The 26,867-nt window shown below is 42.4% G+C and overlaps 1 protein-coding gene across 3 annotated transcripts; it reads left to right on the forward strand.

The window, feature by feature from the left end:
* Window positions 1-1,915: 1,915 nt before the first annotated feature.
* Window positions 1,916-26,366, forward strand: LOC118896648 (cyclin-dependent kinase inhibitor 2A-like). Of its 3 annotated transcripts, none has more exons than XM_036854753.1 (3): window positions 1,916-2,049; window positions 23,624-23,930; window positions 26,193-26,366. In XM_036854753.1, exons 2-3 carry the CDS (start codon window positions 23,627-23,629, stop codon window positions 26,216-26,218), a joined length of 330 nt encoding a protein of 109 aa, XP_036710648.1. In that variant the 5' UTR covers window positions 1,916-2,049; window positions 23,624-23,626; the 3' UTR covers window positions 26,219-26,366. The 3 variants fall into 3 exon arrangements, with proteins under 3 accessions (XP_036710648.1, XP_036710649.1, XP_036710646.1); XM_036854754.1 differs by lacking the exon at window positions 1,916-2,049 and adding an exon at window positions 6,052-6,173; XM_036854751.1 differs by lacking the exon at window positions 1,916-2,049 and adding an exon at window positions 20,200-20,338.
* The last annotated feature ends 501 nt before the right edge of the window (window positions 26,367-26,867 follow it).

Below are 26,867 nucleotides of genomic sequence, written 5' to 3' on the forward strand. Positions count from 1 at the left end.
GGAGAGGTGCATTTGTAAATGTTATTTAGAGTGGCTATTTAAGCCTGCTCCCTAAGTCTCACTCCAGCCGGCGGGTCAGGAGGCTACGTCCTGCGCGGAGGTGAGGGGTGGGGAGTGGAAGCAGCCTGCGTGCCGCTGGACCCAGTCTCTCGGTTACAGTTCAGTGGCTTGCACCATCCAAGCCTCACTTGCCTCCTCCAGATAGCGAGAGGCTTGGCGTCTGATTCATAGGACCTGTCGTCTGTCTCGCTACGGATCCACTCCTGCAGCTCGGCCAGTAGGCTCGGCCACAAGTGAAAGAAGCCACTTCGAGGCGGGCCACCTTTCAGGCTCCGAAGGCTGGGCCTAGTCCCACATCCTCTCTTACACGCCGGGCCGGCCAGGCCGCGCCTCCAGCCCGCGAGGCTCTCGGCCCATCGAGACTGACTTCAGGCCCGGGAAGTTGGGGCATCGGGTCAGCACCGCCCGCCTGAAAGAGGCGTCCTGGGCTCGACCACTCGCCTTCGGGGAGCCGGCGAACCCGCGCCAAAGCTCCATCCAGCCCGACAGCCGGGACCCGTCAGTCTGCGCTCTGGAACCCGGCTCCTGCGTGTCCTCAGGCCGCCTCCGTGTCCTCGACTCACCCCTCCTTTCTGCGGCTCTTCCCTTTCCTTCCCCCGCTTTTCCTGTGCCGAGTGGACCCCAGCAGCGCGGGGGGGCGGGGGGTGTCCAGAAAGAAAGGGTCAGTGATGTGGAAGAAAAGAGGGGGAAGAGGGAGGAGGGGAGGAGAGAGGAGAGGGACCACGCTGAAGAGTCAGGCAGCAAGAGGGAAGGGTGTCGGAGCGCCGGGCGGAAGGAGGAGGAGGAGGCTGCGGGAGGAACGACCAGTGGACGCGGGGACAACGGGAGAGCGGGGAGCAGCCGTGGGGGAGGGGAGCACCGTGGCAGGAGGAAAGAGGAAGAAGCGTTCAGATGCTTCGCTGAGCGGGATGTTAAAACCGAAAATAAAAATTGCCTGGTGAATGGACTGCTGGCCTAGCCCAGAGCCCTCCGCAACGCGGGGAGCAGGCAGGGGAAGGGGCGCCCCGATCCAGCAGGGGTTGGGGTTCGGCTCCGCCTACCTGGTCCGGCGCGGGGCCCGCCGCCCCAGCGGCGCCAGCGCCACGCAGTGTCCAGATGTCGCAGCAGTTTCCTTTAATTTCGCTCGTTTCCCAAATCGAGAAGTGGAGCATAGCGCCATTTCTTTTAAAACTGACATCCAGCCTCCTGAATGGCGGATAGACCCATGAGATAAATTTGCTTTTTTTTTTTTCTTTCTTTTTCTCTTTTAAATAATCCGGTTTGGAGAAAGGAAGAACCCCCAGCGTGGGGAGCGCGGAATAAAGGAAGGGGGACAGGGAAGCAGGGACGCGAGCTGGACCGCGGCGGTTCCTGATATGGCAGGGTCAGGTGACGGATGTTGCGAGGGGGCGGGCTGCCTGGAGATGCGTTGTGGCGTCAGGACCTTGAGCTGTCACCGCGTGGGGCGCCCGCGCGGAGGGTGGGAAGGTGGCGGCGCGGGCGGGGGGGACGCGGACAGGGCGGGAAAGAGGAGGTGGGCGGGAGGGAGAGGAACCTAGGACGCTAGCTGCCCGCGCGCGCGCCTCCAGGCGCCTCAGCCCGCCTTTCCCGCGCGCGCTGGGCGCAGAACGGTTCTGGGCTCTGAGGAGGTGGGGGGCGAGCGGGCGCGCGCAGGGAAGGCGGGTGCGCGCTTGCGGGGCGGGGATGGGCTGGGGGCGGCGCGTGGGTCTCAGTTTGCTATCGGGGGGCGGGCGCCGAGCTGCCTACCTCTGAAGTCAAAAGGCGGCGCAGCGACCGCCGAGCCCGGCGGCGGCAAGAACATGGTGCGCCGACTCTTGATCACAGTGCGGATTCGGCGCGCGTACGGCCCGCCGCGAGTCAGGGCTTTCGTCGTGCAGATCGCGCGGCCAGCGCGTGAGTGGGCAGCGCCGGTTGTGCGGGCCGCTGCGGACCTCGTGCTGATGCTAGTGAGGAGCCAGCGCAGAGCGCAGCAACCGCATCCTAGACCAGGTAGGAAAGGCCTCGAAAATCCCGGGCGCAATCGGCCCTTGGGTGACTTTGATGTAAGCTAATACACAGATAAATCATCTCCGGACGAGGTTGGAGGAGGTTGTTTCGGGGGGGTGGAGGCTCCTTCCACTTTCTCTCCATACGGGTTACAGTTACTTAGAGGTGCTGTTCTCCCATTATGTGGAGCCCGGAGCCGCCTTCACACACCTCCTAAATCCCGTGAAACTCTGGGGGAAACCGGGAGATTCTAAACCCACTTTAGAAGTCAGTCACTCCTGAATTTCCTGAGTGGGAATCAGTAAACACACACACACACACACACACACACACAAGGTGTATTTCTAAGGCACTTTATTGTGCCGTGGAGGAAAGTAGCACTAACGGTCTTAGTTTTCTGGAGGCCGCCTTTTTTCTCCCCAGTCTTCCTGCCTGGTCAACCCTCCCTCCTTCCAGTAGTGGAGGACGTTTGAGGGTGCGGGCTCGCACAGAGTTTGACTTCCCGAAATAGTAACATTGATCTTGATCGAAGGATCAGTAACTGCTAAGAGGAGCAAATCACTTGCTTTTGCAGTCAATGGAGAGTCAGACTTTCGCAGTGAGATGGAGGTTTCTTCTTTAGCGGCCTGGTGTATCTAAGTACTTGGGACAATGCCCGTATGTTTAGCAGAAGACAGAACTACAGTGGGGAGTCTAAGGATCACACCGATCATATTTTAGTCATCTCAGGCCCCAATTAACAGGCCCCAAATGAGGCCTACTTCTTGAAAGACAGAATTCTAGGTAGTTTTGTCCCCACAGAAGATAAATCTTTACATAGTCGATGTAATTTCCTATGACCAGGATAGTTGAAATATATATATAGTTACAATATATAGAGTCCCAGTTAGAACTTGGGTAATGAATCCAAAAACAATTTAATGAGGCTTCATTTTTGTGACCTTCCTCGTGGCATTATTTCCCCATGAATATGTGTTTTGAAAAAGCAAAGGTCAGCAGAGGGGGAATTATTTTTTATTGTAACGTTAATAGACTTTTTGACATGTAAATGTAAAACTGTTAACACTATCAGTGTTTAATCAGGTGCCTCAATTTCTATTGGCAAAAATCTACAAACAATTTATAGGGAAAATACACATTTTCTTTTTCATATTATTATTGAAGTTCAGAGTTTTTTTTGGAATTAGTAGAAGGAGCTTGTAAAGAATTTCAAGGCATGTTGCTGGTCTTGATTTCAGTTCATTATAAAACATTAACAGGATCCATTTTTTTTAAAACGGTGCTTTATCCGTACCAGCAAGCATTTAGCCACTATGATATGTTTTTGAATATCTTAGTTTTTAATATTATTCTCTATATAAAGTTATTTTATTTAAATTATTAAGTTGCATCCAAAACTCTAGAGTAACAAAGTAGAAAAATTTAATCTATGTAAATACTATAATTATGTGTTTTCTATTTTAGGAATACATAATATAATATTGTGCTTATTTTAAGTTAGAGAAATATTCATTTTATAATATATTTATTGTATAAGTGTTAAAAATATAAAAATGATAGATTCATTGAAAATAGCCATTTATTTCTTGTTATTTAGGTATAAATCAATTTTCAGGAATGAAAGTTATTTTTACATGCATTGACTATGTGAAAAGCCCAATTTTCAGCAAATATCTGAAGACAGAACACATGACGTAGATAGAATAGAATATGTTTTGAAAATATGTGCAATTCTCCAACTTCATATATGAAATTTTACACATATACAAACATCTGGAAGTATTAATTATAAGTGACATGTAATTATATATTTCACATTAATATATGTCTATGGTTATACTGATTTAAGAATATATATGGGTGGTAATTATGTTGGGACTCATACAATTCCTTGAGAGCAACAGTGCTAAAAACTAACTTGTATGAATTATTTAATACTAACGCAGACCTGTAAGGTGTTATTATTTTAACATATTTTTAGAGTTTTGCAAACATGTTCATTATGACTTTTTTTATATAACTGGAAACTGTATATAATAAAATTCCACATTACTAGTTTCTTATCCACACGTGCCTGATGAATTACACTTATTGACTCGTTACTTCTACCTTGGTGTGTTTACAGACTAGTCATATTTTTCTGAAATTAAATATTTATTTGTTTACCGTTACGTGGGAACTCTTAGGGTTTTTCCGCTCCTTTAACAGCATAGTGTCCTCTCAAGGTAAGCACTATATGGTTAGCATAAACCATTATTCCCAATGTGTACATGATCCCTAGCTTGTATTATGTTCTAAATGAACAATAATTCTTTCAGACATCAAGACTTAATATTCACTTACTTCTTTGGGGACTCTTGAATTTTAAAAAGTCCATTCTCATCCTAAGGTAACAACAACACAGCCTATTGCTGTCTATGTCCAACAGTATTTTACAGGTCTGCTAATTACATGTTAGTTCATCACAAGTAACTAACACGGTAGGGTTAAGCTAAACCATTTTCCCAATATGTGAATGACACCTGATAGTAAAGTGATCTACATCATCTCAAAAATACCTTCTTAAAGGAAGGCTGAACATTTGGCCCAGTGTTTTTGCTCTTTTAAAACCTTTAGTCCTTTTTGAGAAGCATGACAATCTCACTTGCCCCAGTCCATCCTAAAACACCCTAGGCCAGAGAATCCTTCTCTCTGCTACAAAATCCAACCTCATAAAAATTTTTGTGGTGCTTTATTTCTACAGTTTAAATAATATAAACAATGGGTATAGTTTCATTTTCTAAACATATAATTATAATATTGAATAGCTTTAAAAAAAACTACAGTTTTCTAAATTCTGATTTTCACATACCTGATGACTAATATTGCGTCTGTTTATTGACTGAAGATTAACGCACTTTCCTAAACACCTCACTGGCAAGAACATTTTTACATTATGTATCAAGAACTTGTAAAATAGCCATATACTTTTATTCAGTTTTTCTATATGTAGGCATTATTTTAAGGAAAGAAAGATTCTGACAAAGAGCAATACAAACAGATAAATAGTAGCAGGAAATTGAAAATTGCCTAAAATTCTAGCAATCACATTGTTAAATTATGTTCAATTATACCTATACTCTGGAATTATGGTCTGAAATATTTCAAATCTGGAATATAATAGACAATCATCATGTTTTTGAAGAATATTTAATAGAATGTAAAATTATTACATTATAAAGGTAGGTGATTTCCTTTTTTTTAAAAAAAAAAGCAAGATTTAAAGCAATAAACAATTCTTATTCTTGCTTTTCCTCTCCGTCTCTCTCTCTCTTTCTCTCGTTCTTTCTCTACACATACACATACATACACACACACACACACACACACACACACACACAGAGCAATGTATCAAAATATCTATAGTGGCTTCCTCAGGATGGTTGGTGATCTTTATTTCTTCGTTACACTTTTGTGTCTTCCAAAGTGCTATGACCATCACCAGTTAAAAAAAAAAAGGAAAAAAACCGTTATTTTCATACAGTACAGATGAACTAAGAGCTTACTTAGCGTTAGTTGGGGAAGGAGTGAGAAAGGGTGAGGAAAATAAGTTGTACATGTATCCTATACAAGAAGGTGGCTTTAAGGTCTGGAGAAAGCCTGAGAGGGTTCTGACTTCAGACTGTAGGGCACGCTGTGCCTATTCACAACGTAGTTCGTTTTTAAATAAATGATAAATGGGTGGCTATACCTGTTTCCAAGGCACCTGGGTGTTAGGCCTCTCTGGTCCCAGCACTTGCCCCTCCTCGGGATCCCCTTCTCCCAAGTCCTCTCTGGACGACTTCAGGGTGGGGCTCTCCACTTCCCAGAGCTGGGCTGGGGTCGCAGCGGGTGTCCCCAGGACCCCAGAGTAGGAAGTGAGACTCGAAGTTGCTCGGACCTCGCCTCCTTCACCTCTCAACTACAACCACCCTCCTTTGACTCATCCCTCACCCTCTCAATTCTTAGAGATGCTTCGGATGCTGGAGATTTTATTGGCCGCTGGGGTAGGACACAGGCCCACTTATCACCGAACTCCGCGAACGCACCCACCCCTTCTATTTTTAGCCTCCTCTGGGCCTCGCCTCTCACCCCAACTATTTCCGCAGGTAATATTTCATTAGAGTAACAGAGCAGAGCAGGGGTTAAACGCAGAGCAGGATGGGGGCTGCCCTGGGTGAGGAAGGGGTGGGGACAGGCGGAGTCTGAGTGGGCTTCGTGGCTTCCAGAGGGGTGCAAGGTATGACAGGGGACATCTCTGGGTCACCTCCCCCAGCGTGAAACTGACTAGGCCTTTTTTTCTGGAAGGGAGGGAGCGGGATGGGACAGGTTCACTCCGAGGGACGGAACGAGAGATCGTGAGGTGCACTTCCAAGCCTAGGCGGCTATTCCATTACCTTCCAGGCTAGGTGGCGACCAGAGTATTGAAAGGCCTCGTTTTCTTTGTTTCTCTGTCTGGGGTGCAAGGTGTAAAGAATGGCCCGTCATATTTTTCTAGTGATGATGTCTCTCAATAGTTTTCTTCTTATACTGAAGCTTTCCTCATGTTTGAAAACTTTCTCCTTTAGTCAAGACATTCAAATAAAATCATTTATTAGAATGAAAAAACATCAGTCAGTATTAAAATAAGGTCAACTTCTATGTCAGTAAGACAACCGATGGAGAAAACCTTAGGAATAAATAAAGGCTTTGTTCAGTAGGAGAAGGAAGGTCCTTTAAAAGACTGCTCCATCTTAGAAAATGCCCACCAATCTGGGGTCTCCGCAGAGTCACCATATCCTAATTCATGGTATTTCACTGTGTGTTCAGCAATCCCATGTGTATTGACAATTGTTGAATTTACTAAATGTCAATAACATTTGTTTTTTAAAGAAAGGAGGATTGAAGAAAATCTCTGCCTGTCAGTGCAGTTTTATATTTCATAAACCCTGGAATGATTATTGCAGTTGGGTAGAACTACATAATCAGAAAGAAGTCATAAAGGAGAAAAAATTAAAATGTCAACTACAAGATTTAAAATTACAGTGCCTCAGAGGTCCTTTGAAAAAGAATAAGTTGATTTTTATTTTTTATCACAAATGACTTTTTAATTCTTCTTCAACTAGCTCTCAATTTCCCCCTTTACCTTCAAAAAGAAAATCTCAGAATTTATTTAAATGGTTGCGAAGCCAGTAGGAGTTTTTTCTCAGGGAAAAAAAGTTTTGTAGATTGTAGAGGTTCAGAACTATATGAACAAAGACATGTAATCTCTTAAACAAATTGCAACTAATAAAATTGTGCAATCAGAGTGGTGTTAATAAATATGCCCTCACTTTCTTAATTTAAGCATGAGAATAATGTGACGTCTAAGAAGTAAGGCAAAGGTTATCAGCAGCATCCTTACCTGGGCTGCTGTTTAAAATACATATTTCTGGAGCTCACCCTCAGAATATCTGATGCAGCAGATTTGCTGTGGGTCCCAAGAATCTGCATTTTAAAGCATCTAAGGGGGATTCTGTTAGGAGGTGGCTCCTTGGGACAAATATGGCCAACATTGCTTTTTTAAACCTTATTTTTGCTCACTTATTTTTGAATCGAGGTTCAGGCTTTTAGATAAGATTTAAAATTTTAGAATCACACTTTGGGTGTCAGGAAGGACACTGAGAATCTGAATAAATCATTGGAGGAGCTATTTTACCAAATGAAGGAGACCCTTTATTATTATTATGTGATCCTTCATCTGAATTGGAAAAGATTATCTCTTAGATGCCAGATCTCTACAATCAGAACACATTTTGGCGCGAAGAATGTAACAGGATACACTTGTGCATTAAAGCTTGTAGCACCAGCCAGAAAATTTCCACAAAAGACATCACCTTTTTGAAACACTACATACACTTACTGTTGTTTACATAGGATGGAGGGTCCTCGATAGATAGATAGATAGATAGAGTAATAAGTAATAAGGGATTTCTTTTATTTTACTTTATCTTCCAAACCAGAAACCAGGCAGTAAACATAACAACGTAAAATTATGTAAGAGAAGAAAAAGAAAACATAAAAGTATTCCACAGATTTAAATTATATTTATTTATGATCAAGGCAAAATTGCAGTAGAATGTAGCCATAACAGAATAAGGCACTTATAGACAAAATGAGGGGTCTTTGTGTCTATAAAAGCACATTGATGAGGGGGAAATATATAGAATAATGTAAGCTAAAGAATAATTTGCCGTTTAAGTAAAACAAAAATATTATGCCTTCCAACTTATAATTTTTCTGCTTTTAAACTACATTTTTCTAATGTTACACCTATTACTTTGCTGATGTATTAGGGGGAAAAGCTTACGTTTTACTTTCTTTTTTTGAGTGCCACCATTTTCTTGCTCTGAATCTCTCAGGCTGCCAGACCATCTGACTCAGCAATTGTACAACTCTTTCACCCAATTTAAAGAAACAGCAACTATCCAAAAACAATGAATCCCCCCAGTTGCAAATCTTTCCCAACCTGTAGAACTAGCAGTATATTTTAATTCTGAAATAATTGTTAAATGTACATACAACATGGGACACTTTGAATTTTACTCCATTCAATTTGCATGCTGAATAATTGAAACTGAATATATTTTATGTAACACAATTTTTAAAAGAAGTTTATTGAAACTTTCTTCTAAAAGCATATGGTCAAGTTTGCTTTCTCTTTTCCCTCAAAATAATTATGAGGAGCTTAACAGTAATAGAGCACATCAACTTACATTATCTTATTTAATTGTCACATTATCCTTATGTTTTAGGGATTTTATTCTCTCATTTCATAGACTGGAGACTGAGGCTCTGATAGGTTGCATGGTCTGTCAAAAGTCATTGACTAGTAATTCGTGCCAAATTGAACTAGGTGTGCTTCTTGCCCCAAATGCCCTAACTTAGCCCTTTATAACTGCCTCTTGAGTGAATACATGTGTTATATATATATATATATATACACACACACACACACACACACATATGTGTGTATATATATATATACACACACACACACGTGTGTGTGTGTATATATATATATACATACACATATATATAACCTATATGTGTGTATATATATATATGGTTTCAGTTCCATCTCTTATAGTTAGTTGTTGTTTTGTAAATTGCTTAACTCCCTTGGATCTCTGTTTTACTCAGCATCAGCCACATATGTTCTAGCAAATATTGATTAGGTGAATGAAAAGTTCTGAAAAATAAGGCAGTTTAATAATGGAAGTCCTAAAAGCCATTGAATCTCATAATAAAACAAGAAAATTAACTTCTTTCAGAAATTCATTTCTTGCCCAGAATAAAAGTAATTGAAAACTCCCTTATAAATTAAGTATAAATTACTCACTTACACTTCGATTTAAGAGCAGTAAATAGGAAACCTATGCACCAGCATAGGAATCACTTGAAGCACGAAGTAGAAATGTCACTTTCTTGGAATATATGATCTGTGATTAGATTCCATTTCCTTTACTTACTGGCTGTGTGGTATTAGGACTAAGTACTTAAAGCTCTCAATGCTTCCACTTTCTTATCTGTAAACCTAAGGTGGTACCCTATAGTACTCATTCATTAAGAGCTAGATAAAATAGTATATGCAAAGATATGTTGTAAACTTTCAATTCATCACATACATTTGTCAATTATTGTTAAAGTGCCTAATTAAACTAATCCTTAAAAGCACATTAGTTTACTTTTACAGTAAATGCCTTCTTAACTATAATTTAATTATTTAGAGTAGTAGAAACTCCTCAACTCCATTTTAAAGAATATCATAATAAAAATATATTTATTCAAATCCCTGGCATATTCCAAGGTGTCAGGTAAATTTGTACAAAAAATCAGTGTAAACTTGTACAGAAACCCTATATGATGGCCTTTACAGTGTGATTCTAAACTTTTCTAGTATTCATAATTACTAAATAGCTATTAAACGATAGTCATGAACTTCTGTTTTCTAAGATAAGAAATTAAATTAGTTTTAGAAAACTGAAAAAAGTTATTAACTTGCCTTCAATTTATGAAAAAATTCAGTAACTCCAAATAATAATTTCTGGAGGGAACACTGAGATAATGGGCTCTCGATTCCTTCAGAACAGTTGCTGCAGTCTGAATATCTGAATCAATAGTTTCGGCACAGAATTTTCTAAAAATTCTTTAGTGTGAAGAGTGTGCATGCGTGCGTGTGTGTGTGTGTATGTGTGTGTGTGTGTGTGTGTGTGTGTGTCGTGGAAGGAAAGAGGGGAAGAAGCATTAAAGTCATCCTCAAAACCTCCAAAATGTCTGCTTTGGAAGGTGGCCTGCAACTATTCTTATTCACATTTAGTAGGATATCAAAGAGACAAAATATGTTAAATATACTTCCTTAGGCAAAATTGACTTAGGTATATAAAATTAGTGCAGAGAAACATAAAGTATGCTCTGTTATCATTGCCTTTAAAAACTGAAGTCTGGGAGTTATCATCTTAACCATAAGAAAGAGAAATATAAAACTATACCCTCAACCCAGAGACTCAAAGGAAAACATGAGTGGGAATGTTAAATCTGTAAGTGAAAGGTGCTAAAACATGAATAGGAAGCATTTTCTGATTTATTCAGGATTGATGTATATCATCATGAAGTTGATTCCTTCCAGAGGAGTGTAATCCCATATTGGGTGAAGAATGTGACTCCAGGAAGAGTGAGCCAACACAGAAAATTTTCTTATGATCTTTTACAATATCAGAGGATAGTTTGGCTTCAGAATTTTCAGAAGTCCAGGAAAGGCAAAAAAAAACAAAAAAAAAATGAAGATAACAGACTCTAGAGCCCAAAGAAGGCAGGCTACTCTTAAGGGATAGTTGTGGGGAGGGTGGTAACTAGGTCTCCCTTTGAAGAGGAAAGCTTCAATATAGATGTTTCCCCAAAATTAGAGTATCCTAAATCATCGTTAAACCCAATCAATCAACCATGAACACTCAACTTCCACCAAGAGTGAAAACTGAACACAATATTACTGCTCTGTGAGTTTCACTTTCTCAAGGCAATAATAGCACATACAAGCATCAGCAGGATAGGCAGAAATGGAATACTGTATGTGTTCAAGGTTAGCAATTAAGAGAGCAACACGTGTTTGAAAGGAGAAAATCTGTGCAATCAAGGAGGAAAACGAGGGAGGTTGGGAATAGAGGTTTAGAGAAGGTAAACTTTATAATTTCTCAGTTTTGCCTATAGTTTCCCCATTGTACTTTCTACTTGAACTGCACTCCAAGGAATGGTTGTGGGTAGCAATGAATGCAGAGGAAACATTGAACACAGTGACACACTCCATTGTCACTTCCCATGATTTAATGAAAGTTTTTGTGGAAGTACTTTTATTATAATACAGCCAACTTTATTACAAAGAAGCTCTGTTTTCATGGGGTTAGAACTCAAAGAAGATAGAGTTAATCACACCTTCTGGAAGGGAGTTTGCTTGTTCAAACCACAGATACCTGCCAGAATGTATAGTAATGAGAAAAAAATACCCAAGAGGAAATTGACTTTGATGGCCTAAATGAATAAGAAGATAGTAAATGTCATATCCTTAAAAAAAAAAAAAAGTAAGTTCCATTTATTGAGAGCCCACTGTGTGCCTAGATTTTTCTATATCTGACATTCTTTATTCCTTATAATAACCCTATGAAATATGTTTTATTCCCCACTTTGAGAGGTGAGGAAATGGAGGCTCAGAAAGTTTATTCAAGTCTGCAGAACTGGTAAATGAGGGATGAGGGCTACCTGAGTATGAAGACTGAGATTGTCCCATTACCTATGCTGCATTTGTGTCTTCTCCAAGATTATTATTTAAGGCTGTGGTTGACATCCTCACCAACCACATTTGTCTCAGTCAGTGTAAGTAGCTGTGGCCATAGAAAGAACGTGAAGAGAGGACTGGGTTTAAGACCTGCAGGAAACACTTATTTGCTGGGTAACCATGGCAGTGCACTACCCCTCCATTTCCTTATCTATAAATCATAAGGGTAGCTTTTTGAAAAGCAATTTTTCAATATGTGTCACAAGACTTAGACTCTTTGAAAACCTGCAGTACTATTTGTTGTAGCAGTTAGAAGCACCTTAAATATCTGACAACAGGAGCATCAGTAGGTAAACTGGAGCTTTTTTCCCCCCGTGGAGTATGTTGTAGCTTTTAAAAGTAGTGTTTATAAAGCAATTTTGGAGAATTTGGGAAAATGCTCTAATGATGAGTGAAAGGAAAAACTCATTTCAAAATTGTATTATATCCACAAGAACTGAGCAAGGATAAAAGACAGGAAGGAAATATTTCAAAATGTTGTTACTGTTTCTGTGTAGTATAATTTTTCATTTTCTTTATGAAGCTCATTTCTTACATTTTTTACGTATGTGAACTATAATCAGGAAAAAGTCATTCAAAAATGAGGGGACTGGATTAAGTCACTTTGAGGGACTTCGAGATCCAAATTTCTATCACTATGTGTATTATTATCCAAGAATAATCACACAGAAGCACAGTAATTCCCAAAGGTGGAAATCCTGTCACCTTGGTCCAGAATTTACAACCTGCCTGATGGCACAGTTCTCATAGAAAAGGAAGCATTGCTGAGTTGTCCACCATGTCCTGTACAAATCAATCAGCAGGGAAACAGTGGGGAGAGTGTGCACCTCTCAGACAGAACTGGGAACCGTGGGCTTGAACTCCATCTCCTTGTACCTTGTGACTTAAGCACTCTGGGCTTCTTTTTTTCTAATTAATGAAGAAAGGATACTACTCTCTATTCCACAAGACAGTTGTGGGATTACAAATGACATATGTAAAGCTGCTTAATGCTTATCACATAATTGGGGTTCAATAAATGGTAGCCATTATGATTTTGCTGGCAACTTTAAATGAATTTTCTGTTGTTTCTGTTTCTGTCTGTCTCTCTCTCCTCTAATTATATGCTTTACTTATTTTGTCCCTCAGGATGAGGCTAATTCTAATTCTCCATATCTGTGCATGTAAACAAATTATGCACGTATGCACACAAATACATACTGTATCTATTGATATATATATACATACCATATATATATAAAGCAAGAGAGAGAGACACACACACACACACAGTGCTAGTCTTTTAGTTTTTTTCAACTGGCCAAGTAGCCACAGATAGGCATAAGTAATTCAACAAAAGAAACTTCTCAACAAACAAAAACAGACATTTACAAAACAATTGAGTTAGGGAGTGATTGTTTTCATGAGCTTCAAAGCTTCCTCATTTCACAAGCCTCCACTCTAGAGATATTTTTAATAGTAAACTCCTTACATAGATTTAAAATTACATTTGTTTTGCACACAATTTCGAAAAGACATCTGCTATATAACAAGTTATCCTCAAAATGATCTTGGGAAGATGATGATAGATACTACAGATTCTATACCCAGTTAATACTTTGGAAAATAAGACTGAAAAATTAGGACTTACCTATAATTATGTATCAGGTTTATAATAAGTTAAAGGGATTTTGAGTTTTGTGCTCTTTGCCCAAGTCCTGTTTGAGCAGGAAGATAAATTTTACAATAATTCTGAGTGAAAGTGAAAAGAGCTATCATAGAGTCCCTAAAAGAGTGCCTTATTCATAGCAGATACTCAATAATTGTGCTGTATTGAATTTAGTTAGAGAATAGTAAAAAGGAAAAGAAAATATCCTCCACCTTGAATTTTCCAAAGATCTAATCCTTGGGGGCACATTCCCTTGTCTTAACTAACCTGTGACAGAGGTCTGCTCTTTTTCTCAGAGGTCTCCCTTTTTGTTAAAGTTACCTTTTATCCTTGCGGAAAAATAAATAATTAAAGGAAAACCTTGCATTCGTTGCCATTTTTCACCCAAGAAAGTCCTTCTTTCCCATTTAAAATACCCAGATTGGACACTGAGCCCTCAGAATTCTTACCCAGGGGCACTTTGAGGGGCACTTTTCTTAGCTGAACAGCAATCTCTTGAGGCACAGTTGCTATTATGCCCACTTTGTAGATGCAGATTTCAAAGCCAGAATAAAGTATTACTTTCTCAAGGTAATAAAGTCGGTGGTGGAGCTAGGCCTGTGGTCTTTACTTTGGTAACTCTTTCTATATTAAAAGGGGTACATGAAATTATTCTTCCGTTGCTTTAGTCTTCAAATAATCCTCTACCGCACCCAGCATTCCACCCTAGAGCCCATCTATTCAGGCTTAACCCAGCTATGTCCAGAAGCTCCATTAACAGAGCATACCTGCTCTGATAAGCTATTTCATAAGGAGGTCTTGTTAATTATTGGATCCTCTCCAGACCCTGAAATACAACATCTTTTTCCTAGTAACACAGGTCTGAAGTGTCAGTTGTCAGAGTGCATCCTCCTTCTCCTATACTGTTAATGTAGGCTCCCCTAAAGCGTGCATTCCAATTCCAGACCAACTTCCTCCTCCAGAGAATCAAACATGTCGATGGTTGTTACCAATTTACCCTACCCTTGGCTAAGGACCCTTCTTTTTTTGTATACACAACTTAAAGCCAAGTGCCTGACATATAGTATGAACTCAGTTACTCTTTCTCAAATAAAGTTATGAATGATGGTTTTCAGAAAAGCAATGCTCAATGCTTATTTGTCTAATAAAATGTATTACGTTTACTTAATTAATTATATGGCTAATATATGCATATAGTACAAAATCCAAACAATACAAGTTGTAGAGTGTGACAAGAAAATCACATGCCCATCCCAGTTCCCCATTTCTTCTCCCCACAGTTAACAGACTTTTCTATATCTGTCCAGAGGTATTCTATATATATTTTATTTTTAACCTCAAACTATATTTTGAACAATTCTTTTATAACAATACTAATATTAAATATGGTAAACAGATGTATGCTTTTGTGTGTATTGCCTCACTTGATATAATAACCTCATGAGATATAAAGGTAGAGCAAGATAGAGTCCATTTTAAGGATATGGACATTGAAGCTAAGAATAGCCTCAAAGGATTTCACAATCAAAAAGCATGTTGTTAGATAGTCAAATCAGGACTGTCACTTGGTCCCAATTCAGAGCTGTTTATCCAATACCCTTTATTTTCCTGATAAAATGATGTTAGTTTACATATGATGTATTTGCATATCATGCATATCATACCTTGCCAATCCTGCAGTGCCTTGTAAGAACCAGAACCTAATTTCAGAATACTACCTTCTCAAATATCTTTCTTTCTCTTTCTGGTGATGTGTTGAATTAATGTTCACAACTAGAATTACTATTCTTGGATTTGTAGGGTCACAGGAGCACCATCATTGCAAGGCTTCCTTTAATTTAAAGAGTCAGGTGCTCCTCTAGTGTCACCTACCCTCAGCTGGGTTCTCCAGGCTGATGAAAAGCCTTCTAAGTCCGACTTAGCCCATCCCTCTTTCCTCATAACAGATATCCTAAACCTTCACCACTCTCACTTCCTAACCCACCATCTTATCATCACTGAAAACAAGCCAGCCTCTTTGTTCATGGAAGGAAGTGTTTCAACTTCCTCCCTGCCCTGACCTTTTCTCCCTTCTCAAATCTAGCTGAATCTCCTGCATCCAAATTTGTGATGACTCCCTGTGCCTTATATTCCTTTGCTTCCTTACTTTTTAGGTGCCTCAGGTCCTCAGAAATACCCTATCTTGCCTATGTCCTCAGTTTCTCTTTTTTTTCTCTCCTAACTGTTCTTCCTGTCACCTGGCACTTTTCCTTTAGGGTACGTGTGTGCTCAGGCCTCTTGCACCTTCCCTCTGCCTCCCCTCACCACTCACTGCCTTGAGCTGTCACAGCTAACCTGTGAAAGAGTAGCCTGCACAGAGCGTCCCCACTTCCTCGGCATCCCATTCACTCCTGGTTTTCCTCCTGACAATCTGAGCAGCACTTAGCAGATGCCTTTGCAGGCTTTTCTTCCAGAAGTTTATTTTTCCAGTTTCTCACCATGCATCCCAGTAAATTACTTTCAGTTTTCCCAAACTTCTTTGCTCTCACTTCTGCCTGGAACATCTTTCTTCTTTTCCATCTTTATACTCCTACACTTTTCAAGACTAAGGTGAGCTTTCAGCATCCATGACGACTTTGCCTAAGCCACCAGAATGAGTTTGGTTCCATTTGCATTTTCTTGTGTCACCCTCTGCTTCCCTTTGCTCTTCTACACACATTACATATAGTGCCTCATTTAATCCCTACAACAACTGTTTGAGGCGAGTACTATTATCCCAGTTATACAGATGAAAAAACTGAGGTCCAGGTACATTAAGTTACTTTGTTATAGAGCAATTAAGTGAAAAGTCTAATCTGAACCCAGGCATTCCAACTCAAGCCCATATGTTTAACATCTTCTACCCACCCCCTGCACTTAATACTCTACCCTTAACCTGTGAGCTTGTTGAATGAACATTTTTTTTAATGAATAATCTTAAAAAACTGATCAGAATTGAGACAGATTTTTATTTCATAGTATAGATTTTCAAAACTGCGAACACAGCACAAACCTAAATAAGGCCATGACATCCTCAGGGAAGAAGAGAAGAAAGAAAGTTTGAGGAGGGTAATGTAAATAACCAACAAACTTTAGAATTTTTGAAGCTTTTTGACATATATCATCTTATTTTATCAATCCATGAAATATATTATAACTCCATTTTACACATGGGGAATCTGAGACTGGCATAACCAGCACCAGGATCCTGGGCTTTATATTTTATTTCTTCTGAGGGTTTTCCCCTCAAGACTGAGCTGATATACATGAGTAAATTGGGAGTTTGGTAGTTCTTTGAAAGAAAAACTAGGAAAGCTTTCATACTATTATTAACTACTTATTTACACAAGATTTCCAGTGGAGTATGGGATCAACTTCCAGAACAAAGGGGCCATACTCAAGGATACCATAATCTTTGGGGAACTCTACTGTAAGTGCTGGAGCTAATGCATACCTGTCTGAAACCTGCTCTTGAAGAAAGTCAACCTCCATGTCTGTATATAACGCATCCAAGGGATGTTTTTTGTGTTTTTTTGTTGTTGTTTTTTTAAAATTTATGGCTGTGTTGGGTCTTCGTTTCTGTGCGAGGGCTTTCTCTAGTTGTGGCAAGCGGGGGCCACTCTTCATCGCGGTGCGCGGGCCTCTCACCATCGCGGCCTCTCTTGTTGCAGAGCACAGGCTCCAGACGCACAGGCTCAGTAATTGTGGCTCACGGGCCCAGTTGCTCCGCGGCATGTGGGATCTTCCCAGACCAGGGCTCGAACCCGTGTCCCCTGCATTGGCAGGCAGATTCTCAACCACTGCGCCACCAAGGAAGCCCCAAGGGATGTTTTTATATGATTCCATCACCCATTTCCTCCAGTAACCGTCCAATATACTGCATGAGAGTTTAAAGAGTTCCTGATGTAGGAATCTATAGTTGAGTTTTAGAGGAATTTCTGAATTCCCTAAAAGTTATATGTGCCAGTGAACACACTTTTTAAATAAAATTGCATACTTTATTTTTTGAGGAGAGGATATATAGCTTTCAACAGGTTCTCCAAAGGGCCTACTCTCCCTGCCCTAAGATTAGGAACCATCTTTTTAGTGATGAGAACTAATTTTGATATTAGTCTAAAAAGCCGGACATATTACAAGGGAAATCTGTTCCCTCCATCCCATCACCACAATGGCTATTTTCCCCTCCCCCATATAATACCTTAAGCTACATTAAAAGAATTTTATGTTCTCTACCACAGTTTGAATTTTCCACACCATTGTTGCCCTAATAATTGAGAGGTGCCTGGGGGAAAATATAAATGGCACAGTGATGGATTTTTATAATGGATTTGATATCCCATACGTGTTTTAATTGGCATCACTTAAAACTTCATGTGTTGCCTAATCTAACAGCAACTGAAAGTACAGTCAGGTATTCTGGGTCTTCAAGAGGAGTCAAGTCTGTCATACGGAGTGAAGTAAGTCAGAAAGAGAAAAACAAATACCATATGCTAATGCATATATATGGAATCTAAAAAAAAGAAAAAGGTTCTGAAGAACCTAGGGGCAGGACAGGAATAAAGACACAGACGTAGAGGTTGGACTTGAGGACACGGGGAGGGGGAAGGGGAAGCTGGGATGAAGTGAGAGAATGGCATGGACTTATATATACTACCAAATGTAAAATAGATAGCTAGTGGGAAGCAGCTGCATAGCACAGGGAGATCAGCTCGGGGCTTTTTGACCACCTAGAGGGGTGGGATAGGGAGGGTGGGAGGGAGAAGCAAGAGGGAGGAGATATGGGGATATATGTGTATGTATAGCTGATTCACTTTGTTATAAAGCAGAAACTAACACACCATTGTAAAGCAATTATACTCCAATAAAGATGCTAAAAAAAAAAAAAAGAGGAGTCAAGCAGGTATTGAAACATAACTTTTAAAATAGAGCTGGGTTATGTAGTAGACAGATGAAGCATGTGACTAAGGCATCTGCAAAGCCTGAGCAACCCAGTCTTTTAAAAAAGTATATATATGTGTGTGTGGTGTGTGTGTGTGTGTGTGTGTATATATATATATATATATATATATATACACATATATATGTATATATATATATGTAATAACCACAGGATAAATTAGAACCTTGTTGGATTTTCTTTTGCTTATTATCCTCTTCATTTTGTTTAACTTTTCATTAAATATGTCGGTTTTTGGAGGATGTCTATCATTGTTTCGGTGATTAAGGTCTTCTTCCCTTCCCTTTTATATAATATTGATAATTCTACCCAAAGCATTTTCTTCTTTGTGTCTCATAACAGGATTGCAAAAGAATCCTCAAAATGGATAATTTAAGAGCTAACAGGCATATTAGCTTAGGATGTGTGACACTGTTCTAAATACTTATGTGTATATCAATTCATTTAAAACTCAGAACAGTCCTATGAAGTAGGGACGACTCTTAACCCCCCATTTTATAACTAAGAAAATTTTAAGGTCTTTCCAGTAGGAAGGAGAGGTGTAGGGGGCGGGACAGAAGCGGCGCCAGGACAGTGTGTGAGCCTGGTCTCTGAATCAACTCTGAATGCAACTCTGCCCCTAGAGCGCTGAGCACTTTTTCTGATCTAGGAGGAATTATTTATTAAGAACGGAGCCTATCAGCCCAGTGACTCCCTTGCCACTTTCCTATCTGCTTATACGCAGAAATCTCCACCATCCCTGTTAAACAGACCTCATCTTCTCGGAGCCAGCCCGTATACTAGGCACTAGTACCAGGCATTGTGTAAGCCTCGGAAACGCTCTCTCCCGACATCCGTTTTCATGTGTGTGGAGGGAGGGAGGCACAGGCTGGCGGGTGAGCACTCTCCAAAATGAACGTTTGAGCTAGGATTTCTGGCACAGCAGAGCCAGCGCGCGAAATCCAAGTGCAGAGTGTTGGAGGGGGAGTGTGTCGTCTTAAAGAAGGGAAGCCTCATGGTGGGATGGGTGATACCGATCCTCGGCTCTTACCGCGAGGACAGGCTGGCTGTTTCTTCTGATTAAAAGAGGAAGCAATACTTTGCCTAGGACACCAAACACACTGGTTCGAACTTGGCGGTTAGGAATCCCGTGCAACTCTCTAATGCCAGGCGGGGTGTACACGCGAGGAATTTCGCTTTGGTGGAACGAACTCGCTCAGAGCTGCGCGTGCGCCTCTGCTGTGGGTGGGGGCGCAGCGCTGGGAGGAGGGCGCGGGGGACGCGGGGAGGGGGCAGGTGGGAGGGCCCTGGGCGCCCTCCAGCCGGGGCTCCGCCGCGCTCCAGGGGCGGGCCGCTTCCGGCCGGTGCCCCCGGGCGGGCGGGCTGAGGACTCGTGACTGCGGAGGCATGAAGTGGGGCCCCTTCAGAGGTGTCTCATTTGCAGCGCGTTGGGAGCAAAAGGCGCCTCCTGGAAGAACGCGCGGAGGGCGCTCTCTGGAGTGGAAAAAGTTCGCGGGAGGAGTCGAGGAGCCGAGTCTGGGGGCCGCTTCCGCGGGCCCCGGAGGAGGAAAGAGGAGGGGCGGGCTGCTCCCGGGCGGCCGGGGCGGGCCGCCTGCACTCCAGGGAGGGGGGAGCGAGGGAGCGAGGGAGCGAGGGAACGAGGGAGCGAGGGAGCGAGGGGTGAGCGTTGGGGAGCAGCATGGAGACCTGGGCTGACTGGCTGGCCACCGCCGCCGCCCGGGGCCGGGCTGACGAGGTGCGGGCGCTGCTCGAGGCGGGGGCGCCGGCCCACGCGCCGAACCGTTACGGTCGGAGCCCGATTCAGGTAGGTCGGCAGGCTTGCCGCGGGAAGGTGGCGGGGGAGCGGGGGGGGGGGTGGCGGGGGGGGATGGCGGACGACTTAGAAGGACGAGGTTGGCCAGTGGATCGGAACCAGGTAAGCGATTCTTGGTAAAGGGGAGACTTCCTGGGGAGTTTTCAGACCGAGGTCGGAGTCGGAGACCTCCTTTCACCGACGCCCAGGGGGCTCAGGAAGCCACCGGAGGACTGAAAGGCACATGGGGTTCAGATCTGTAGACTGGTATGAAGATCTAGAGGGGAGAGCCTATTTGTGTTCATATAAACCGAAGTATGTTCTTCATCAGATGCGAAATTGACGAACGTTTGGGGTAAGAGTTTAAAGAAATGGAAGATTTGCTGGACCACTTAACCCCGAACTCACTGAATGGGGAATGGAGCTGATCATCCTCTTTGTTGGGAGTGGGGGGAGGGATTTCAGTGGAAATCTCCTGCTGTGTATGTTGGAATAAAGGTCGATTGAAATTTTTCAGAAGTAACTACACATCGTGTTTATTTTTTTTAACCGAGTAAGAAAAATATATGCTTGTTAGGAAACAGACATATCTGAAGAAAAACGTTAATGTAACCTTGACTGAAATAATGCTGTCAATTTAGTAAACCACTTGGGGAGTATCTCCTATCATTTTGGGTATTTTAAACTTACTTGATGTAGGTTAATTTATTTGAGAGTTTTCAATTCCTCATAGTTTAAAAATGTCATTTCTCCCCTCCCCACTCCAGTTTTGTGTGTGTGAGGGTGTGTTGAGTTCGTTTTTCTGTTGTTTTTCGCCTTCACTAACTTCCTAAATCTGAGGCTAAAGACACAATCTTCCTGGCAGTCACTACCCTTGTTTTACGCCCAGTTTCGACAATGATTTCTGATTCTGAAAAACAAAAGTTATATGAAGCAAATGCACATTGCAAAAACTCCAGTCTAACAAGACAAAGGAAAAGTAACTGCACTTGGAACTTAACAGGTTTCACAAGTGAATCTTCCTTTCCTGAAACTATGCTACATAGGATAAATTTTACACACTTTTAGATACAGATATAGAAATAAAACTAAAATGCCTTCAAATTTGAGATTATTTGGGATTTGAAATGTGGAGAGATTTGGGGAGAGAAAGGTTGAATGGTTGTAGAAGAGAAGCATTGAGTCCTTTTTAAAAAATGCATGCCTGAGTCATAATTAGATATCTCTAAAATTTTGCCGGCACCTTGCAGACTGGGCGTTCAGCCTTCGAGTTCTAGAAGGTGTTAGATGAGACCTTATTGTTTAAATACAAAAAGAAAGTTGGATAATTAATTTTAAATCATTTTTAAATAAGATAAAAGCATAGACAAAAGGGGGTATGATTTTAGTTTTGAACCCTAACCAAATTTGTGCTTAATAGAAAAATACTTAGTTTATAGAAAAATTTTAATTACTAAATTAAATTTAGGTCATCAAGTTGACTTAGGCACCCTATAAATATTAGTTTGTTTGATTAAGTTTCTTTTTGCTTTGGATTGCTATTATTTAAATATTTAAATGTTATGTTACTTTTCAACCTTTAATACTGTGGCATATAATAAAACATTTAAAACCAGTTTTATGACTAAGATGAAGGACTTTATTTATCCAACCCAACTAATATATTTTCACCTGCATTATATACAGGCATGGAAGTGTACATACATGTACTAGCTCTGGCACTTGCAGTAGAGCTTCCAAAACATTATGACATCATCCTTGGGTGTGGCCCCTTTGTTTTGGAAATTAACCCATAATCTATTAGAAATCTAATAGTGTAAATAAGTAGTTAATAATATTGTGACAGTTTCACCAGTTTTTCTTTTAAAACAATTCTTTCTTCTAATGCACTGCATTAGTTTTTCTTTCTTTTTGTAGCTGTAAGTTGGTTCACTTATATTTTCTCTCTGTCTTTTTGAAAATTAAATCAGTTTCACTTTCTCCAGGACAGGAATCAACAAACGTACTGTAACTTGTTATGATTCCTTGGTTTGGACAGATTCATTTATGTTTAATACAGAATGTAACTAAAAATAAGTAATTCCTCTTTATAGTCACTATGGTCTTGCTAATATAACCAAATAATGGTTACCCTAAAAAAAGAATAGTCTACCACCACCACCCACCATGTAACACTCAGATTGTAAGGTTGCTGTGATTGTGAACACCATTTCAAAATTCCTCTTTGGTAATGGCTTTGTATCAAAGATTATTTAGGAGCCAAATGAGATGAGCACCCCCTACTTAGTGAACTCTCAGAGTGTAATCTTGGAAAGTGTCTGAGTTTCCTATTTCTGCTATAACAAATTACCACAAATTTAGTATCAACATAAATTTATTATTTTATGGTTCTGGAAGTCAGAAGTCTAAAATGGATCCACAGGGCTGCACTCCTGTTGGGAGTTCTAAGGAAGAATCCATTTCCTTGTCTTTTCCAACGTCTAGTGACAGTCAACTTTCCTTGGCTCTTGGCCCCTGCATCTTCTCTCTGACCTCTGCTTCCATTCTTATATCTTCTCTCTGACTGTGTCCTTTTTTATAAGGAAACTTGTAATTAAGTTGAGCCCACCCTGACAATACAAGTTAATCTCCCTCAAAATCCTTAATTTAACCACATCTGCAAAGTCCCCTTTGCCATATAAGGTAATATATTCACAGCTTTTGAGTGTTAGGAAGTGGACATCTTTGGGGGGCATTACTTAGTTTACCAGAAGAAGGAATTTTAGGACTGGTTAGACAAACTTTCTCATTTTATTCTTAAAGAAATTGAAGTTTAACGTTCAGGGAAACCAAGGGTAGCTTAAAGTTTTGCAAGAATTAAGTTTTTGTCGTTTTTTTTTTTCTTTTTCATTTTTGCTTTTAAACAATTACCACGTTCTGGGCTTGGCTATACAGCAGTGAACCATACAAAATCTCCGAGCCTTACATAATTTCATATCAAAATGAGGAAGAAAATACAGGAGGTTAGGCTGTAGTGAAAGCCAGTTTGTTCTTCACCCTTTTGCTGTTGTCTGTGACTCTGGCAGTTTTCTGTGCGTGGCTGGAACCCTGCAGAACGTTGGAGAATATAACAGAATGTGTACAGGAAAATGGAATAGGTAGGAGAACTGGCTAAGCGAGTTGGTAACTGAAAGAAAGTAGTACCTAGACACCTATGGCTTGTAAGGGCGTCTGCAAGTTCTGGGGGCTCCACAAGTAGTTTCTTTATTCCTGCCCTTGCCCCCACCCCGGTCCTGACCGCTCTGCTCTCTCCGGCAGGTCATGATGATGGGCAGCGCCCGCGTGGCCGAGCTGCTGCTGCTCCACGGTGCGGACCCCAACTGCGCGGACCCCGCCACCCTCACCCGACCCGTGCACGACGCGGCCCGGGAGGGCTTCCTGGACACGCTGGTGGCGCTGCACCGAGCCGGGGCGCGGCTGGACGTGCGCGACGCCTGGGGCCGCCTGCCCGTGGACCTGGCTGAGGAGCGGGGCCACCGCGACGTCGCCCGCTACCTGCGCGCGGCTGCAGGGGGCACCGAAGGCGGGAGCCACGCCCGCGCAGACTCCGCGGAAGGTCCCGCAGGTGAGGTGGCTGATCCACGAGTTTGAACTCAGCTTGCGCAGCCCAGCGCACTCACTTTTCGGAAGAGAAAGTTGGGCCCAGGAGACTAGGGTATTTGGTCCTACCTCAGCTCACCCTGCCAACCCGTGGGACAACTCGTCTCCCGACCGCGCTGCCTCGTTAGGACTGCAGACGGGAAATAGCCCAAGATGGACTGTCGCACGTTAAAGCCCATCCCATAAACCGTGCCTCCCATCCCCAAAACACTTGAGAACCAGACGGTGGAAAATTGAGCACTCCGGAGGCTAGAGGTCTAGTGGCCCCTCTTCCTGCAAATTAGCTGGCTAGCTGCATCCTTTCAACCTTTCAACGGCCCCCAGTTTCCCCATTAGTTTAACAAGGCCGCTGAACGAACCCTGGAATTTCCAAAGCCAACTGCGCGTGGCATCATCTGGCAGAGATCTATCATTCCCGGCTCTATTGCAAAACTCTACTAAATCTGACCTTCCGCTCTATGCGGTGGAGTTTTTCAGAGCTCCCCCAGTGGGTTCTGAGGGCGACTGGGATGGAGACCTCGCCAACTCTCGCAGTCTGCACACTGGGATTCGCTGCACTCTCTGAGAAACAGAGACACTCTCTTAAGCTTTTCCCTCTCTTAAGCATTCTGTTATGATGGATATGCGGACCTCCTTGCCTCTTCCTACGACCACGAAGACTTCTTTTCCCTTGGCCCATTTCCCCCACCTCACTCCTACCTGCTTAAAGCACCAACTTTACTCTGACTTTTTTCTGAAGGGGGAATCATTTTATCTACCTATCTACCTACCTACCTACCTACCTACCTATCTATCTATAGCAATATACGAGATTACGCGAAAATTTAAGGTAAACCATGACTTCGAAGAGACTGAAATCTATCGTATTTTGGCTCAGAACTGGGGCACTAGGCTCCCTGTGCCTTAGGGGAGCCTAGGAGGACGGAGTGGAAAGGCTTGCTCTGGACGTTTGGGAGATGTCTTGAGTGCTAGGCCTTGGGTGTGAGAGGCACCCATACCTCCTTTAGCCTGCCACCCTCTCTCTCCTCCAACTGAAGCTTCCGTATGGAATGCGGCGTAGGACTAGGGGCCAATCACAGGGCTGTTGGGCGGAGCAAGAACTGGGAGGAGCTGAAGAGGAGGAGGATTTAGATGATCGAGTTGGTCCACAGGCAAATGAATAATCAAACCTAAGATATTTAACCCAGGTACACACGATCCCTCCCTCCTTCCCTCCCTCCCTCCCTCCCTTCCTTCCTTCCTTCCTATTTTTTTTTTAAGTTCCTACTTGCGTGATCAGCCCCGTTCTAGATCAGACACAAAAGTGAATAGGACAAAACAGGAATCCTGCCCTCATAGAGCTTACATTCTGGGAAGTAGATTTTTAAGCAATATAACAGTGTATTTCGAAGAGTGAGTTTGTAAAACCGATGTGGTGGATAAGAATGAAGTGTGAATAGGCGGGGAGACTGTCTTAAGAGTGGTCAGAGAACCTGAGTCATGAGAAGAGATTAGCCACGGGAGGCAGAGAAACTCGAGTGCAAAAACTTACGTGGAAAAGAACTTGGCAGTTTAAGAGGACCCAAAGGCCAGCTGGAGCGAGTACGCAACGAGAGCAGAGAGGAGGGCAGAGGTCAGATAACGTAGTGGCCCTGTAAGTCCAAAAAAAAGGATGTTAGATCAAAACATGGATTTTGTTCTAGAAACGTTAGGAAACCATTAGCAGGTTTGGGAGACAGGGTCTGGGAAAGAAGATAGGACTGGAATCGAAGGTTCTCACACTGCGGAGCGCCCCTGAGCCTGAGGTGCTCTCTGGTTATGCGAGTTCGCCGAATCGCTGTTACCTGGGGACGTCCGAAGGGCAAGGCGACCCCTTCACCTCCAGTCGCCTGGCATTCTGTGTGGCAAACAACTTGGCACTCGTTATAGACTTGCTTGGTTCTCGCAACCCCGCAGGTTGCGCGGCTGCTCTCTCCCTGCCCTCGTCGAGCGGGTCCCGAGCGCGGGAGCGGCCTGGCGAGCCCGGAGAAGCCCAGCGGGTCAAGCGGACGCGCTGCGAGATCGGGGAGGCTCGGGAGTGCGGCGGCGGCTGGGAGGGTCCAGACTCCCTAGACAGACCCTGTGCTGAGGATGGTGGATGTTAAGAAGAGGTGTCTGCACAGCCCGTGGGGGGCTGCGAAAGAGGAGGGAGGGTCGCACGTCTTCGACTTCTGGTTTCTAATGTCGTTTTTCTTTCTGCCTTCTACAGACAGTCCCGCCCTAAAGAATCATTGAAATTTAGAGACACTTCGACTACGTATTTTGATCTTCAGTCGTCGAAGTTTGAATACAAGAACTACCCCCACCATATCTAAGTCTTCCCTGCTTAGTTCCAATTCATCAAATAACGCTTTTTAAAAATTGGAACTGCCTCCCCCTTCCTTCCCTTAAATTTTGCTATAAAATTAAAAAAACAAAAACAAAAAACCGACACTGTTCTTGTCTTTTCATCGGGTTAGAGTTTTCGGGAGCGAGTACTCAGGCTCTGGGAACACATCTAAGCGGGCACTTCCTCTTTCGAGCCTCGCACCCGCCAGGCGCTGAGGTTATTACAGCCATTTTGTGAACTAGGAAAACGAAGCTTAAATGGATTACGTGACGCTTCTTGTGTCAAACTGCCCGCAAGGGGCGGAGCCCAGGCGCAAAAAAGTTTAAAACAAATAGGGTTCTTTCCGTTCACTCAGTCAACATTTATTGAGCACCTATTATGGCACCTTACCAGGGGTATAGTTGTGTGGGGGGGGGCGGGGGGAACAGATGTCCCTGGACAGGGCCAGGGACATCAACTAATAAGCACACAACACATAACTAGAAATTTTAAGGCCTATTTCATTGAATCGCAGATATAGCATTGTTTCCGAGACTCACCATTGTTTCACATACC

Source organism: Balaenoptera musculus, chromosome 6 (assembly GCF_009873245.2).
Source record: "Balaenoptera musculus isolate JJ_BM4_2016_0621 chromosome 6, mBalMus1.pri.v3, whole genome shotgun sequence".
NCBI lineage: Eukaryota > Metazoa > Chordata > Mammalia > Artiodactyla > Balaenopteridae > Balaenoptera > Balaenoptera musculus.